We start from the raw sequence: 17,268 nt of genomic DNA on the forward strand, positions 1-17,268 counted from the left end.
AACAAGGTGTCACAGGACTTCAGGGCCACAGACACATTTAGAGGGAAAAGCTCTCCCACACCATCCAGTCCAAGCTGTGCCTGTTCCCCACCTTGTCCTCAGCCCAGAGCCCTGAGTGCCACATCCAGGGTGTGCTTGGACACCTCCAGGGATGGGGACTCCAAACCTCCCTGGGCAGCCCCTGCCCATGTTTAATAACGCCTTCCATGAAGTTCTTCCTGAGAATTCAGATTCTTCCTCAGCTTCTGGCATTGAGGGGTCCATCTAGGGGAGCATCTTATCTGCTCTTGGTTGTCACTTCTGCCCAAGCCCTCCTGGTTTCACAAAAGTAACTGTGCAAGGGATCCTGTGCATGTGCCTCAGGCTCTGAGCTTGCACAGCCCTCAGGAGTTTGCTCTGCAAACCTGATCAGGCTGTACAGAAGTCAAGTGAGGGTCTGAGGTTTGTCAGGGTCCTGCCTGCAGAGGTAGAGGCCATGATGTGGCAGCCCCTGATGCTGACAGCTCAACATCTGTAGGGGTTTTGCAGAAGTGACACCCCCAAAATCCCCTGTGCCCCTGGGGTCAGACCCTCCTGCCTCATGTGCCCCCAGGTGCCCTCTCCTCTCCTCTCCTCTCCTCTCCTCTCCTCTCCTCTCCTCTCCTCTCCTCTCCTCTCCTCTCCTCTCCTCTCCTCTCCTCTCCTCTCCTCTCCTCTCCTCTCCTCTCCTCTCCTCTCCTCTCCTCTCCTCTCCTCTCCTCTCCTCTCCTCTCCTCTCCTCTCCTCTCCTCTCCTCTCCTCTCCTCTCCTCTCCTCTCCTCTCCTCTCCTCTCCTCTCCTCTCCTCTCCTCTCTTCCCCATGGTACCTGAGAGCAGCTGCAGGACCCTGGGACCCCTCTCCTTCTCAGCTCTCTCCCGAGCACATCCCACCTCTCCCCAGAGAGAAAGGATCTGCACTCTCATCCCTCTTTGGTCATCAAAATGCAAATCAAAGCCATGAATGCCCGAGCTGGAGCCTCAGGTTGGGTTTCCCGTGCTTTGAAGGGATGTGGCTGGGACAAAGTTCCTGATTTCTGGGTTTTCTGTAGTGCAAAACTTCCTCATCCACCCTTTTGGAAATGCTGTTAGAAAACTACAAATTTCAACTACAAATTTCCAAATTAATGCTTAGGTAGGTTTTACATCAGGACAGAAACTGAGAGCAGCATTTCCCCAATATCTGTTGGAAGTAGCTGGGAAATGGGGGAGTCCTTGTGTAGCACTTTGTGCTTTCTCAGTTGCTGTTGACAAAGGCTCACTATTTGAAAGGTGGCCTGGCAGTTTATTGAGGGGTCGCTGCTGTTCTGGCTCCTGGGTACAGCTGCCTGAAGCACCACTTGCCTTTTGGTCTTGAGGGGTTTAAAAGAATTAAAACACTATTTAAAAGAAAGGCAAATACTTTTAACAGAAAAAATTAAAATAATTTGAAAATATAACTCTCAATGGGTTTGATAAACTACTTGTTTTTGAAAAGTAACTCTTGTGAGAAACATTATCACCTAGATTAGACTGGATCAATGCAGTGCCAAGTAAGTGTCATCAGGTAGGAAGTTTGAAGATCTGTCCTAAAAAGGAACTTGGAATAAAATAGTCCTGAAAAAAATCTGGTTTCTTTTATGTGATTTCACTTATCAGAATTATTAGAATATAGCTGAATTGTATTAAAGACATTCAACATGTGATTTTATATTCTATAATTGAATGAAAATGGGATTTCCTAGCCCCTTACTGAAATGGGATTGTGAGATTAAGGGAAAATTTATCTAGGATCATTACTTGCTGCTGTCCAAGCAAAACTGACACTGTGGACATGATGGATTTTAGCTTGTGAAATACTGAACAGTCTTGTTGTCTGGCCTACCTGAGCACTTTGTAGGATGAAGCTGAAATAGGCTGGGAATGGGGGTGGTGGTACAGAATTACAGATAGAGTTGTTGGTTATGTTATCTAGCCTTCCTTCCTATCACTACATAAGTTTTCCACAGTACATATCTTCCTTTCCAAAAAGATACTGGATAGAAGGTTCATGCCAAAAGTGAATAAAAGATGATGATCGAGGAGTTTTGAAATAAAGAAACAGCATGGTGCTCACTGACACTGAGACACTAAGTTTAGAAAGAAAATGAGGCAGCAATTTTTCTGCCTTTTGACATGCTACCCACATAACACTTCTTCTTAGGTCATATCTACCTTCCTTACATTCTGGTCACCAGTTGAAAATCATCCTAAAATGCTGATACTTCCAATCAGGATTCTCTAAAATAGTGAACTGTGTGGTATTTTGCTATGTATTAAAAATGCTATGGACGTCCATTGTTAAAAACACGATTTTCCTTAATCCCTGCTTCACCCTACAAGCTCATCCCTGCAGCCAGTGCATGGATCAGAGCAGTGAAGTCAATGAAGTCCAAGCTGAGCCGTGTCTGCTGACCCTGACCCCTTCAAAGTGAAGGCAATCCTGCCAGTGTCCTACGTCCAGAGTGTCTGCTCTAAGTTTTGATCTTGGGACAGTGATCTTCACCCATTCTCTCGGCCTCTGAACTAAGATGGCACTAAGAAGGTAATTGTGCTTGTACTTTATGTTTTAGCATTATATTTCTGAAGAAATGGGAAATGCCCCCAGGTAAGAGGAAATGAATTTAATTATGCTCCTCACTTTGGGTACACAATGAGTTAAACTCTTGGGGTTATTCAGACAAGGACGTCACTGCTGCCCCTTGCTTTGGGCTTTGTCATGGAGCCTGAGTCATCCTGCACATAAAAATGGTGCAGGGAAAACAAGAAATGACACAACTGGAATTTGTCCCCGTCACAGTGGTTTCACAAGGAGAGGAATGACCCAGGTCTGACTCATTCCCACTGAAATTCACCTTCTGTGGGACCTTCCCCAGTGGAGGGGAAGCTCTCCAGTGAAGTGGTGCTGGCAGTAAAGATGGTGTATAAAGAACTGGGAGCCACCAGGTAGAGCATTTTGACAAATGCTGAAGTTGTCAAGAGAAAAGTTTCCAAAGAGTGATGGAAACCAAGAGAGCAGCCTGGCTGGTTCCAGACAAGTAATCAGGAAACACCTCTTGTGCTAAACTAACAAAGCCAGGTACTGGCAGGAGCATGAGCTGCAGGATATTATCAGTTCATATTGCTTCCAAACATTTCCAACCAATAGCCACACACAGTTAATTATAGGTTCATTTGGTTGCATACCAAACTGTGAGAGTTAACCCCTAGGGTACCCAGCAGATGATACTACAGAGGATATTATTCATCATGCTGAAAAATGTCTATAAATTTTGGTTCTCCAAGACAGTAGTTTTAGCTGAAAGAGATGCTTTTCCTTTCTATCGGCTTTTTTAGGTAATGTCAAAGTAATTCTTCATCAATTTTGCAGTACTGCCTTTATGAAAACACAAAGTCTCTTAGCTCAACTTCTCCATTAACTCCTTTGGTCTAGAATAAAACATGAGCTATGCTTGTATTTGATCCAGAGAGAGATATTTAAACTTCAGTCCTAACACTGTTCACAGCTAATGGCACTGGAGAGGCACCCATGGCCTGCTTTGCCTACCTGCCATTCACTGATCTGGGAAGAGCACCTGAGCTGCCTCACAGCCATTCCAATCCCTTCCCACTCCCAGCCCCACTGTTCTCCAGGGATAACATCACCCTGGCTGTGGCAGAGGCTCCAAGCCCATTGCCATGGGTGGATGTACCCTGAGTGGGATCTCACCAGATTGGGACACCAAGCCACAGCTGCTCAGTGAAGTGAGAGCCATTCCTGTCAGTTTAAAAGAAATGTCTCACTATTCCACCAGATAATCTCCATGCAATTGTGTTAGTTATTGGAAAGCAGAAGCTGGATCACAATGACAGAGTGTATATTGTGTACAGACTTCCGCACATTTTGTGTTTACAATTCAAATTACTCATGTTACCATAAAGTAACATGATTTTGGTGTTAATTGTAATATTACAAAGCTGACTTTCTAATTAAGTTTGATCCATAAGTGCTTTCCCCCTCCTGCTGCAGATGGGACAATAGGTCCACACTTCTACGTTTTCAAATAGCTCCCACTTATCAGAGATAAGATCCTACCAGCAGAGCCTCTCTCTGCAGCCCTGCAGCTGCCAAGAGCAGCATGCCCAGACCCAGGCCAAGAATTTTAACAGGGATCTTCTGGCCTCTTCTCAATGAAAATTTTCTCCTATGCAGAAGAAAGTGGAACTTTCTAAATGTATGTGTAATGCTGAGTGCAGCCTAAGCACAGGGTACCCAGGGGAGCTGTGGCTGCCCCTGCATCCCTGGCAGTGTCCAAGGCCAGCCCGGGACTGGATGGGTTTAAGGTCCTTTCCAACCCCAACCATCATGTGATTCAATAGTTGAAGCTTTTTTCTTACAAAGCAATCACATGCTAACAGAATTCACTTTTGAGGTGTGCTGTGTGGTTGGGTGGGGTTCTCCTGAGCCAGCTCACCTCACACCACACAGTGCTGCTGCTTTTTCTGAACTGATCTACCTGCTCACCACTTACACACGAGTTCAGCAACAGCAGCAGCCTACAATGCCTTTGATGGTTCCTCTTTATAAGCCATGCACAACTGAGTCTTCACCTTGAGATGGATGTTTTTAACAAAGGGTTAACCAGTTGCTCCAGGTCTCCAGTTCAGAAGACCACAGGATTCCTGTAACAGAGCTAAACACCAGCCCCACCAGTACATGAACCATCAGCTAAAGAAACCATGCATGTCTGTAGTGCACCTTAAGTGTTTTAATCTGATCCGAATTTTATAAATCTCTCATTAAGGGGTACCTTAATATAAGCAGAAGTCTGTTGGATCAAATTAAACAAATATCTTAATGCTAAGGTGCTCCTTAGCATAGTTATTAAAATCTACAGTTTTCTAGAAAATATTTTAAGTCTGACTACACCTTTCAGTCTAAATTTGCACAAAGTATAGCAAAGCAGACTTCTCAGGCTGATTCCCTGGGAAAGCAAAGCCTAAGCACTCACTTGGTGTCTGGCTTCCTTTTGCCTTCTCATTTCCCACTGGAAATTTCAAAGTAAATTCAACTAAATATGACAAAGTGTAGATATATTGAAGAAACTTTTGTGAAGTCTTAATCCATGGTTTTTGGACACATTCTCTTGACTCCTTGTTGCAATTCTTTACAGGCTACTGCACCCTCTCAATGGTTAATTGTTCTACGCCTGCAGGATTTATCCACCCAAACACAACAGTGTGTGCTGTGGCTCAGGGAACATCTCCTGGGGGAGCAGCTCTGTCTCAGGCTGTGTGGCTGTCCCCTGACTGTGTGTGGGCTCATTTTTGGTACAGGATCTGGAATGCTGTAGGCAAGGCTGGTCCCTCAGTGCAGGCCACCAGCTCGCTCCCACGGGAGCCTGGCTGGAGCTGCAGGATGGAGCTGGTTCAGATCTGGGTTACAGCCCATGCCATGGCATTCCTGCTGCTTGGCCCAGGGACACCCTTTAGGTGCAGCTCCCTTTCAAGTACCAGAAGGCTCGGGCTGGTTTCAATAACCAGCACTAATTCAAATTAATCTGACACTAACTGGCCATGAGAGCCAGGCATCCTCAGTGCAGGTCCTTGAAACCTTTCTGTCCTTCCATAGCTCAGTTCTGCATGCTTCCAGTACCAACAAGCCTTGTCTGTGTCCTTGGACTAAATGGTTGTTCTTCATTAATTGATTTTTTAAATTGTTTACTTCGAAATACCTGGAAACCCTTTCCATTAAAGCAAAAGTCTGTTCCATTTGCACAGCACATGCTAGCAATTATTTCTCTTGGTGAGTATTCAGGGCTTCATGAGCTCAGAGTTTTCTGCCACCCTGTGTTAATGGCAAGGTTTGAACCAAACCTTGGTTTAACTTTCAGTTTGACCAAAACCTCTGTTGAGTTACAGGCTTAGCTCAGGTAACTGGGTTCATGTTCCTGACTCATCATTGAGGCTCTTGGAAATATTCCTGGAGATACTTTCAGCTCAGGCTTAGGAGGTCTGGGCTGTAACTGCAGAGGATTCCAGTTTCTCACAGCATGTAGCAGAGATCCCGCCCCACATCCGAGTTTAATTTGTCAGAGATTTAGTGAATGAGGCTGCAGAGTGGGAGATCTCCACCAGAATTTGGTGAACACTTCATGTATAAACACCACCTGTTTCTGCATTAAAAGTGGTCTCAGTGAACTGGTCTAACCATTGGTTTCTTGCTGACTTGGCCAATACCAACTTCTTTGAGTTTTGCTAAAGCGCGGATATGGAAAACCCCAATAACAGGCAAGGAGATCAGTCTTGGGTTTGGAAACCTGAATTTCCAGTGTGACAAATGACAACTGGAAGAAACAGAACAGTTCTCAACCACTATTTCTGATTTTTTTTTTCAACAACTTAGGCCAAAATTCAGGTATGAAGCTCAAAAATCTTGGATTATGATCTCAACAAAACATCAAGGAGCACAGGTTAATAAAAACATTACAAGACAGGACAGCCAAGCTCATAGGTCACAGTTAAGGTTAACAAGTGCTGGGTTTTTCTTGCAACTTTTCATATAGTTACAGAATGGTAGGAAGAGACCTTGAAGCCCATCTTGTTCCAGCCCCTCAGGTTGTTCTTTTTTCTATGACCAGGATAAGTTTTACAACCCCCAAACACAGCAGGAATTTGCTGTGGGATGACTGTGCTCTGTGAAAGCTGCATATGCGTAAAATCATTAATGTTTTGCTCTGCTGCAGGAGAGACACCAAAGACTCTATCAAGGCTCCAAAGGTGCTGAAAATCCTGGGAAAAATGAATCATCTACACAGCACCTACTTTTGTCTAGCTGATATCCCCTCTGAGCACTGAATGACAAGCATAGTCCTATGGGAAGTGTTGCTAACTGTCCAAAGAGAAAGGTCAGATTAAACCAGAAATTGTCCAGAAACCTGTGCCCCAGCCAGTGGCTTTGCTGAGCAAATTAATCACCAAAGCAAACACCTGATTATTGCCATTATAAAAGGTGCCCACTATTAAATTTGGAATTTGAGATCTCTGTTATTTATGAAGAGAGGCTGGCCCTCAGTCCCAGCCCTCTGTCAGCAGCATGACAGACTGTCAGCTCCAGTAATCGCGCACATGAAATGCATGTTTTGCTCATAATGCCAGAATCCTCTAAAACTGCGACTGCAGGAGAGTGATAGCATTTATCATTCCCTAATCTCCAGTGTAAATCAGGAATTCAGTCTTCAACCACATGAGATATAGGAGGGAGCTGAAAGCCAAAATACAAGTAGGACCATGTATCACCATTTCTGATTAGCTGAAAGTGGAGGACAAGTGGAATGAAAATTCATTTTTGTGGATTACAGTTCTTGTGCAGTCCAATTCCCTCTCATAATTTAGACCAACATTAATGCTTCCTTTATCTTTACTCTGGGCTGTTGAGAAGATGCAGAGCTTGTCTGTCAAGCTCAGACTTGCTTTAAGACTATTATCTAAAAAGTAGGAAAGCCATAAATAGTGCTTTGATCCTTTCAAACACAAACAAAATGCTGTAAGGCTGCAAGGCATGTGTATTTCTTTTCACACCTAGGAGGCTGCCCAGCAGAGCCTTGGGGTGGAGTTGGATGGGATTTTGGAAGCACTCAGCTGCACCCTGTGGTCCCACCAGTCTCAATGGGAGCTTTCCCATTCAGTGAACTGGATTTACTCCAAACTCAGAGCTTGGCCTTTCTGGGAATCCTGCTGCCCCAGCCAACAAAGCTGCCAGGACAGACTTTGTGGCATTTAAGGCTCCTTTTCTAATTGCACTGAAGTACAGCTGGGATGCCAGGCCCGCCAGTGCTCGGAGGGAAGGCAGGGCCTGAGCACTGGGTGTACCTTGGATGGATGGAACTGGGTCCAGGTCACTGGGTGGACACTCCTGTTTGCCTCCACAGCCACATCGGAGATTTGCCAGAAGATGCTTTTACAGATTCTGTCTGGTCGCATTGAGGTGCAAGCCCTGCGTGTAAACCTTCTCCTCAGCATTCTCTGTCTGCCTGGTTTTAATCTAGGCCAAATATTGTACCAGGAGAGCTCCTAGGACACCCTACACAGGCACATCTCCTGCACCCAGCACCAGGTTTCCTGGGTTTGTGTGTCGTTTTAGCAGTGGAGCCAATTTTTTATCTATTAATGCTACTGCTCTGTGAGTGGAAATGCTGTGTGTTGACCTGGCTGAGCAAGGTTTGGAGGATGTTTTGGGCATGGCTGTCTCCAGCACAGTGGTGCCATGGCCAGGCTGTAGGTCAAGATCTGCCAACCTCCCCTGTCACAGCCCTGACAGTGGCAGTGGGGTCTGGCAGAATTGTCACTGCCCCTATCAACAAGGGCACCATTCAGCTGAGTGTTTGAGGAGCATCCCCAACATCAAGAATAGGAGTTTCTCAAAAGGAAAATGAGGAACGTTTCTGTGCCCAAGCCAGAAAAAACAAACCAAACCAAATTAAAAACCAAACCAAACCAAAAAAATCCCACCACAAACAAAAACACATTGGAAAATGTGAAGTGCAATTGCAAAGGCATTGCTAAATCCTGAACTCCAGGAAACATGGCTGTGCTGCTGGTACTCCAATATCCCTTGATTGCTGGTGCCAGGATTGTCAGGGCAGCCTCTCCCAGTCCTGCTTGGCTTGATACCACTCTCTGAGACTCTCTGGAGTCTTCAGCAATTGTGAGCAGCTCCAGACACTGGAGTTTTATTCTGTGTGCCATGAGAGCTGTTCCTGCTGAGGGAGGAGCAGCAGGGTAGGTGTGCAGGCACAGCTCAGGGCCAGCTTACAGCAGCCACATCCCTGTGGCAGGAATCTCCTGGCTCCTCTGTGCCTCTGTGTCCCCCTGGCACCCAGCTGTGCCTGCCAAGCAGACCAGCATCCCTGGTCATCTTTTGGGAGCAGAGCTCCTACCAGGAGCTGCTGGAATGCTGGGGTCCCTCTGCAAGACTGCTCTTCCCCAGGCAGGGCGACTCCAGTGAGGCTGCAAGCCCACAAGCTGCATTCCCCTTTCACTGCATATTTTCGTGCTTTAAGATTTTGCTCAGGCAGAACTATTAAATCTTCAGAATTTCAGGCCTATATTCAGAAAAATAGAAATGCCATGTTGTTTGGCAGCCTCTTTTATCAGCCATGTCTTTTTCCTAACATGATGCTCACAGCTTTTTAAGTCATTCATCTGCAGGAGGTTGTGTTCTGTGCTGCTGCTGCTGCTGGTAGTCAGGTGAAAGGGTAGTTAAAGAAAAAGTTATTTTTAGAGAGGTGAAATAGCTGTCCCCTCCAGAGAGAGTTGATTGCAGTGGTGATTGCACACCCCCCAAGAAGAGGGACATGTTCAGGAAGTCTCATGGCAGCAGTGTCCTCCTGAGGCCAAAGAATCAGCAAGTAAAGACTCCCACAAGTGTGGCTTTCCATGACAGCCCTGAGCTCCCTGCTTTCGGAATGCCACTGTGCCACTTCAGCCTTGCTGCAGTTTTTTACAGGATAAAACATTAAACACTCTAGCCTATTGTGATCTCTGCATGATCCATTTCATGAACACCTTCTGGTGCTCCCAGCTTTGCTTGCTGTTTGCAGCAGCTCTGTCAGGCACATCCTCCACATCCCCCGGGAGCCTCAGAGCTGAAGGGGAAATCTGAAATGCTCCTGATGCAGAGGATGGAGAGACATTGCAAAGTTAGTGCACCTACACATGCCTCCAAAGAGAAATGCTGAATAAAAATCCACCTTGATGTGCTCTTGAAGGCAAAAGCCTTCTAATGCAGCCTTTGCCCATGATTTATAACAATGACTCATAATATTGCATTATACTTAATATGATGTAACGCTGATGCAAGATGCCATTTGTGGAATTTCAATGTCACAGGGAAAACGAGAGGAGAGAGCAGTCTGGTCATGTACCTTGCCATGCAGTCAGAATGAAATGCTTACAGCCAGAATGTGTAGAGCCTTTCAGTATCTACTTCGTTATTTTTTAGCAGGATAACCTGGAGAATAACATTTCTGTTTCCTGGAGTATAAATATCTCTCAGACATACATTATTGTGTTACTTACAGTAATTTAATCAACTTCATATTTGAGAAGACAAATTTGCTAACAGACAATTCAGTCTTGCAATTATATCCCCTCACATGGAAATTTGCAGGGCAAATAAGGATTATGCCTTTAAATTAATTGAAGCTTTATCTCCCTTTTCTGACCCAGCTGTTATGAATTCTCCTCCTGTTCTCACTGTACTGCCTGCTCCTTCCTGCAGTGAATCAGCACTTCAGGAAACACTAATTCAAAGAGGAAAGACACCCTAAACTCTGATTCTGAAGGTCAGGAATTGCTGCTCTCCGGTAGGTTTGACAAATGAGGTAAGGCTCTGGGGCTGCTTGGGCCAGTTTGGTGGGGTGTTGGTGACCCCTGCTCAGAACTCTGCCTCTGCCCTTCCAGCAGCCCAAGGAACTTGTGCTACACAAGTGAGTCCTGCTGGGTTGTCCCCCAGACAGACAGAGAAACACAGAGCCCTGTCCTTCAGCTTGAGCAAAGCTGGCCCTGGCTGCGGGACCCACGGGCACCCCTGGCTGCATTTGTGGTGGGGAGCAGCTGGGAATGGCTTGTGTCCCCCACTCTGCTCCCAGGGCTGCTCCTCACTGCATCCTGGGCGTGCCCCGGGGCTCTCCAGGCACTGCATGACCCGAGCTGTTCAGCAAAGGAACAGGGATGTTCTCCACCTATGACCTTTGAAATCCTCCACATCTGACACCCTCAGTTGTCTCACTTCCAGCAAGAACTGACAGACTGTGGAATTACAGAGAATCCTGAGCTGGAAGAGACCCTCAGGCATCACCCAGTCCAACCCCTGGCCCTGCATAGGCACCCAGCAATCCCACCCTGGGCATCCCTGAGAGTGTTGTCCCAAGGCTCCTGGAGCTCTGGCAGCCTTGGGGCTGTGCCCATTCCCTGGATAACTGTACCCCTGCTCTGTCTTCAGGATGTTCAGAGGCTGCTGCTGGCACCCCAGGGAGCACAGAGAAATTGCCTGGGTAAGACAGGACTGTGAGAGGCTGGAATGCCTTGAACTGAGGTCTCCACAAATCCTGGATCAGGCTTTCCCTGGTGGCTCTCTGTCAGCTCATACCCTGCAGTCCCTTCTGTGCCCAGTGCTGCCAAGTAAGCCCAGCAGACCATTCTCACCTGCCAAGATGGAATGGATGACTTTATCAGTGGTTCTCAAGAAGACAACTCGATATTGATGGATCTGTGCTGTTCTAGAGTGCATCCTGAACCACTTGCAGCAGGTGTCACCATGAAGAAGGAGCTTGTCACAGGTGAGCACCAGGTGAGTGGGCACAGCACAGTTTCACATTGCAAGACCAAAGTAGAGGGACTGACTTTTGAACACCGTAGCAGTGCCTACAGGTGGTGGCAAGAAATCAATAATAATTGATTTATTTTTGGAAGCCTGGTAGGTGCCAGTCTGTCTCCAAAGTGTATAAATATCATCAAAACCTAGCCATGGGCAAGTGAAACAAGACAAGAATTTGTAGCCCAGAGGAAAGCCACCATGAATAGATTGTGTGGAGGCTGATAAGATCCATATTGCTCCAAACTGGAGTTCCACCTCACAACAAGGCTGTCTTTGTTGTGGAAGAGTCAGGTTGTGAGAGTCCTGGCATGCCAAATACCTGTAATGGCCTTCCCTGCCAATTGTCTTTAAATACTGTGATCTTTCACACAGAGGCAAAGCCTGAAAGAAATCTCTCTAGCAAAAACATAATTTGTTCATTCTCTACAGGACAGTGGAGCAGCAAGCCCTCTCCTCAGTTCTGTTACTCTTTCTTTTCTCTCCCCTGCAGATTTCAAGCAGAGATGTGTTCAAACAAAGATGTGCAATTTTGCTCTGTGAGGATGCAGGAAGAAGCGCAGAGCTATCTCTAGATCAGAGCAGTTCCTGAGCCTGCTGGAGAAATGGCAGATGGCCAGAGATAGCACAAACCACTGCTCTCCCAGATTACAATGTGGAGAGCTGAACCTTCCAGGCACAAGTTTCCAGGACAGCAAATTGTGCACAGAAAGGTGAGAAACACGAGGAGCCTGGAGGGGAGGCTGGGGAGGCTCCTGGACCCGGCCTTCCCACAGCCACCTCCAGCACCAATGGCCCTCCTCTGCCCAAGGTCCATACCTGGAGGACAACCGAGATAAAAAACCACAACTTTTCTATTTGTCTGCATTTTTGAGCTTTGCTTTGGGGAAACATTTCTGGCCAGTAGGCAGTTCCAGCCGAGTTTGCAGTCTGGTGTAGGCTGGTGTGTCATTTCCTAGGAATCTTTTACTGCCAGCACCCATCAAATACAAGCAGACCTTTCAAGGAAGTAGCTTTGCCACAAAGGTGAAACTCCTCTGCTATTTTTTGTTTCACTGGGTCTATGCTTATACAGCAGAACAGACTGTGGGTGTTGGTACTTCATCAGGATTTTCAGGATGTGCCTTCACGCTACCAGAAACTAAGTAATAAAGATCTCAGAACCATTCATTTCGCAAATATTAATGCTCAATCCTTGAGTTATTTTTGGAATTCAGGGTTCATTTTGCTGGTGTTGAAGTACAAGTTTTCTCAGCACAAAGCCAGACGGGTATTTGGGATACTACACAGAGTAAAACCAAGAATATCATCTATAAAACTCCTACACTAGCATTAAATTAAAGAAGGGTCAGGCTTTTGTTTGGGGTGGAAATGGCTTTTCTTCAATACAATCTGCCTGGCTCCAGCATAACTGGAGATGTCTCAGAGCCTACAGGTAATTACCACAACAAAAATAGCATCCACAAATTAACTGCTGCTCCCAACTTCCTTCTCCCATTTGCCTCTAAGTCACACTCACATGATGCTGGAATCAGGACTATTGCATAGGAGGAGGTAAAAGGAGAGCTGAGGAAGCAAGGATTGACATCCCTGGGAGATGGGATCAGCAGAACTCCTGCAGAGAGAGCCCTGCTGGGCTGTACCTGGGCTGTGGGGAGCACACAGACAACCCTGGCTATTCCAGCTGCTGGAATTGGAGCCACAGTCCTACTGGAACTGCCTGGGAATGCCTGGCCCACAGGCACCTGGGGAGCATAGCTCAGACCAGGCTGGGTCCTGTGCCTGGCCTGGCTGCCACTGGAGATCAGAAACACGGCCAAGACAGCAAACCCTGGGTGTTCAGTGCCTGGGATCCCCAGGAAATCTGTGTGTGGGAGCTGCTGAAGTCCTGCCTTCCCCAGTGCTGCCTCTGCAGCAGCTGCTCTCAGTCCCAAAGGATGGGGTGTGTGGGAATGCTGCTGTTCTGAACCCAAATCCACGTCACAGTGTGACACGGAGTGACAAGGACTCAGCCCAGGGTCTTGCTGCTGAAGCCTTTTCCTCCTTGCAGGGGCGGCTCTCACACAAAGAGCAACATTTGAACAACAGGGTTGAAAATGATCCCTTTTCAGCTGAGTGAGACGTTCATGTCTGAACCTGACAAGACTCCTGCTCACCCACACAGCAGCAGGCAGCTTTTTACCAGAAGTACCGTTTGACTTCCCAGATAAAACGCTTGTTTGATTTTTTTTTTTCCTTTCTTACAGCTGCAAAGAGTAACATTTAGACAAATGCTTGATGAGCAGACCGTCCAACAACCTGCAGAGGTGCCTACTTGTCTGCTGTGAACGATGGCAGCACAGCAGCGCCGTGGCTCTGCTGAGCAGGACACCAAACCCATCCCAGCCCCAAGACAGACACGGGGACAGCAGGGCCACTCACCTTGCGCCCGGCCTCATTGTTGTGCAGGTTCATGAGCGTCCTGGCATTCTGCTTGATCTCCCGGGCGTCCACGAAGACCTTGGCGAAGCCGATGCCATAGCGGATGTCGGCGGAGCAGCCGCCCCATTTCCAGCCCTCCTCCTTGTGGTACTGGCCCTGCTTCTCCTTGTCGCAGCCGCAGTCGCTGAGATTGCCCTGCGTGCAGGCCGCCGTGATGGCGTGGGCCACGCCGGCCGCGATGATGGCGTAGGTGAAGGCAGCCTCTCTGCTTCCTGCAAGGAGAATGGCCGTGAGCAGCGGGCAGGGCACGGCGAGGGGAATGGCAGGGCCTGCGGGCACACAGCACAGCCTGCTCCTGGAAATGCTGGAAAGCCACTCCATGAACAGGGGAATGGCAGGGCCTGTGGGCACACAGCACAGCCTGCTCCTGGAAATGCTGGAAAGCCACTCCATGAACAGGGGAATGGCAGGGCCTGTGGGCACACAGCACCGCCTGCTCCTGGAAATGCTGGAAACCCACTCCATGAACAGGGGAATGGCAGGGCCTGTGGGCACACAGCACAGCCTGCTCCTGGAAATGCTGGAAAGCCGCTCCATGAACAGGCTCTGCTCCTCTGGGATTCACCTGCTGGATGCTCATCTCTAAAGCAATGGCCATCCAGGAGGCAGGGGGAGATCAAGTGTTGTTCAGGCTGATGCCTTTGGAGTTTAGCTGTTATATGTTTCAAATCCTGTACTGATCAATGTATAACCCTAAACTCCATACAGAGTGTTAGTTAACTGTCTCCACATTTTGGTCAGACAAAGAATCCCTCTAGGCCTGAAACTCAAGGACATCCTACAGCCTCAGGCTCTGAAAAGTATAAACAAAAGTGAATGGGGAGGAGGAAACTGGGAGTAAATGACTTCATTACCTGCAGCTGTAATTGAAGAATTAACCTGTGATATATAAATGGGCCAAATTTACAACTGTCTGAAAAACTCATGACCACCGTCCATCCTGGGTGCAGCCTCTGGGAGGCTTCTGGCTGCCTAAGGTGTCCCTATTAAAGGCCTTTAATAAATTCCCACTTTATTCTCTTAACCTTGCCTAGCCTCTGTTCTACGTAGTCACTCCAAAGAATCAAGGCAGCTTCATCTCTATATTACCAGATGATATTAGAAGTAGGCAAACTAAACTTAAAGCAAAAGGATGAGGTGGTAAATGTTGGAGCTCAAAAATAAAGAAAGAAAGAAAAACAAAACAGGTGGGCTTGGGGGTTAAGTTGTTAAAGCACCCATATTCAACCTTTTAAAAACTCAGCTCAGAAGCAGGATTTTATTTTAAAATTTAATTCTACACTAAATTGTATTTTTACAGGACTACTGCTTCTGTTTGACTCGAGTTCTGAAAACATTTTAACTCAACTGGGACAATTTCTTCACAGTGCAGGTGTCAAAAAGTTTTCAACACTGACATCTGTGCTGACTCAATGAAATAAGTCTTGGGTTTAGTTTCAAAATTTCTCATAAAATAAAAAAAATCCTGACCTGTTGTAGGCACCGTGACCAGAGCAAGGTGAAGTAACAGCCTCGCCAGAGGGCTGCAAGACAGAGGTTGGGCCAATAATACTTTGTGCAACAAGGCCATAATGACAGGTTTCTGTTTCCTGAGGGGGGGTTCTCACTTTAAATCTAAGATTTAATTTCTCTTTTTGAAGTTTTGTTGCATCCTGGTGTATTTCCCACACGTGGGCCCTACGGGATCTGTGAGGCTTTTGGGGGCCAGTTCAGCTGAGAGAGGGCCCTTCACAGCCTGAGGAGGTTTGCAGAGGTTGCCCAGGTATGTCAAACAGCCCTTAAAAATTTTTGGATCTCCCAAACCGAGAACTTGTCCTACTCTTATTTCTCCAATGTCAAAACGCACCCTTGTTGAATAGGATCAGAATCAGGCTCTTAATTAGGGGAGTGCAGATGGGAAGATCTGCTTCCCTTCTCCAAGTGCTCATCAGTTGAGTCCTGGCAGACCTCAGCTGCTGGCAAGAGTTTGTTACCCATGAAACAAGCCCATTTCTGCTGCTCATTGCATTTCACAAAAAAATCATCACTTGGGAAGGAAACCTTACGCTTCAGCCTTGGCTGCATCCCTTTCTTGTAATATGATCTGGATTTCTCTGCTTGTCTCTTTTAATGATAAATGTTCATTTCCTTGTATCGAGGAAGTAAAATGGAAAACAAGATGACATTATCACAATCTGTTAATAGTCAACCTCGTGCCCTCTATTAGCAAAGGCAGTATCCCTAATGCTGCAACATGCTGCATTTATTAAAGAACTTAATAAATATTAAGGAACAGTCAATTATCTGACTTCCTCAAAGGATTCCTTGTTTCTCCTTACTTAAACACAAAAAAAAAAAAATCATAACATGATTTGTTTTGACCATGGAAATTTCAGATGAAGCTTTCTAGAACTCTTGGCTTTTTATAAAAATCTGAATGTAGAAGAGAAATGCCAGGCTTTAGGTGTATTTGGAGTTGAGCTCCTCCTCCAGTTTACACTCACCAGCACCCTCACTACTGTAAGCACAACACTATGAAAAAGGCACTGGCAAACAGTGTACAATAAGAAGTCCCCTTTATCTCTCAGAGGGCAGCACTGCATCACACCAGGTTTCTGCTCCACAAAGCAGCAAATGGGACATTGTCAAAGAAATATTTCTGAGTTGAATTTGCATGCGGTTCTTTTTTTCCTTTTGATTTTGATCAGATTATTTTTGTTCAGCACAAGTTATTTTCAAGATCTAGAACAAAAACCACTGGGAGATCACTTGAATCTGACATACTCGGCATTGTAGAGGCTGAGCACTTATTTTGCTTTTTAGAGGGGAGAAAAAATGCAATGTAGGAAATACAAAAGTAGTTAGTACAAGCAGAGTCAGAAGCCAGTGTCAAGCTTGATCATAAATTACATTACATAAATTTTTTTATAACTTTGTCTTATTTGGGAGAAAATCTTAGCAGCTTTTAAAACCTCAAATTTTGGAGATTACAAGGTAAACAAAGCAAGTGCTTAGAAGAATTGACCCAAGTAGGAAGTGCCTTGGCACTTGTGCAGTAGTGATAAAGTGATGTGGGTTTGTCACGTCTGCATCCAACTGTTCCTGTTTTTTTCATAAATGATTGACTTTTTAAGTCTCATTACCCTGGCCTGGCTCACAGAAATGCCAACATGGGAGGGAAGCTCACACCAGCCTGAGTGTCTTCTGTGACAGTGCCTGAGATCCCAGGGGTTTGTGTCCAAACAGGGTGACCTCAGCATGGGGGTGTTTCTGCCACTTTTAAGTAGAAATTCTACTCCGCTACTTTGGATTTCCACTGAGCTGAAATTCCTGGAGGATCTGAGGGGGAAACGTGGCTTTACCAAGGTATGGCCAGGCAGCTGCTCCTACAGATGTTAGGCAAATGTGGAGAGTCACAT

The 17,268-nt window shown here is 46.4% G+C and overlaps 1 protein-coding gene and 1 long non-coding RNA gene across 2 annotated transcripts in view; one reads left to right on the forward strand and one right to left on the reverse strand.

Annotated features, from left to right (window-relative positions):
• WNT7A (Wnt family member 7A) overlaps positions 1 to 17,268 on the reverse strand; it is a 35,547-nt gene that overhangs the window by 9,656 nt on the left and 8,623 nt on the right. Inside the window, exon 3 of the mRNA XM_064432173.1 lies at positions 13,811 to 14,082. Within this exon, the coding sequence (XP_064288243.1) occupies positions 13,811 to 14,082 (272 nt within the window). The remainder of the gene's footprint in view (positions 1 to 13,810; positions 14,083 to 17,268) is intronic.
• LOC135307741 (uncharacterized) lies at positions 1,837 to 13,798 on the forward strand. The gene is made up of 5 exons (XR_010368406.1): positions 1,837 to 2,578; positions 10,243 to 10,379; positions 11,018 to 11,365; positions 11,883 to 12,102; positions 13,636 to 13,798. It is a non-coding gene; the product is annotated as an uncharacterized LOC135307741 (long non-coding RNA).

Source organism: Passer domesticus, chromosome 9, assembly GCF_036417665.1.
Source record: "Passer domesticus isolate bPasDom1 chromosome 9, bPasDom1.hap1, whole genome shotgun sequence".
NCBI lineage: Eukaryota > Metazoa > Chordata > Aves > Passeriformes > Passeridae > Passer > Passer domesticus.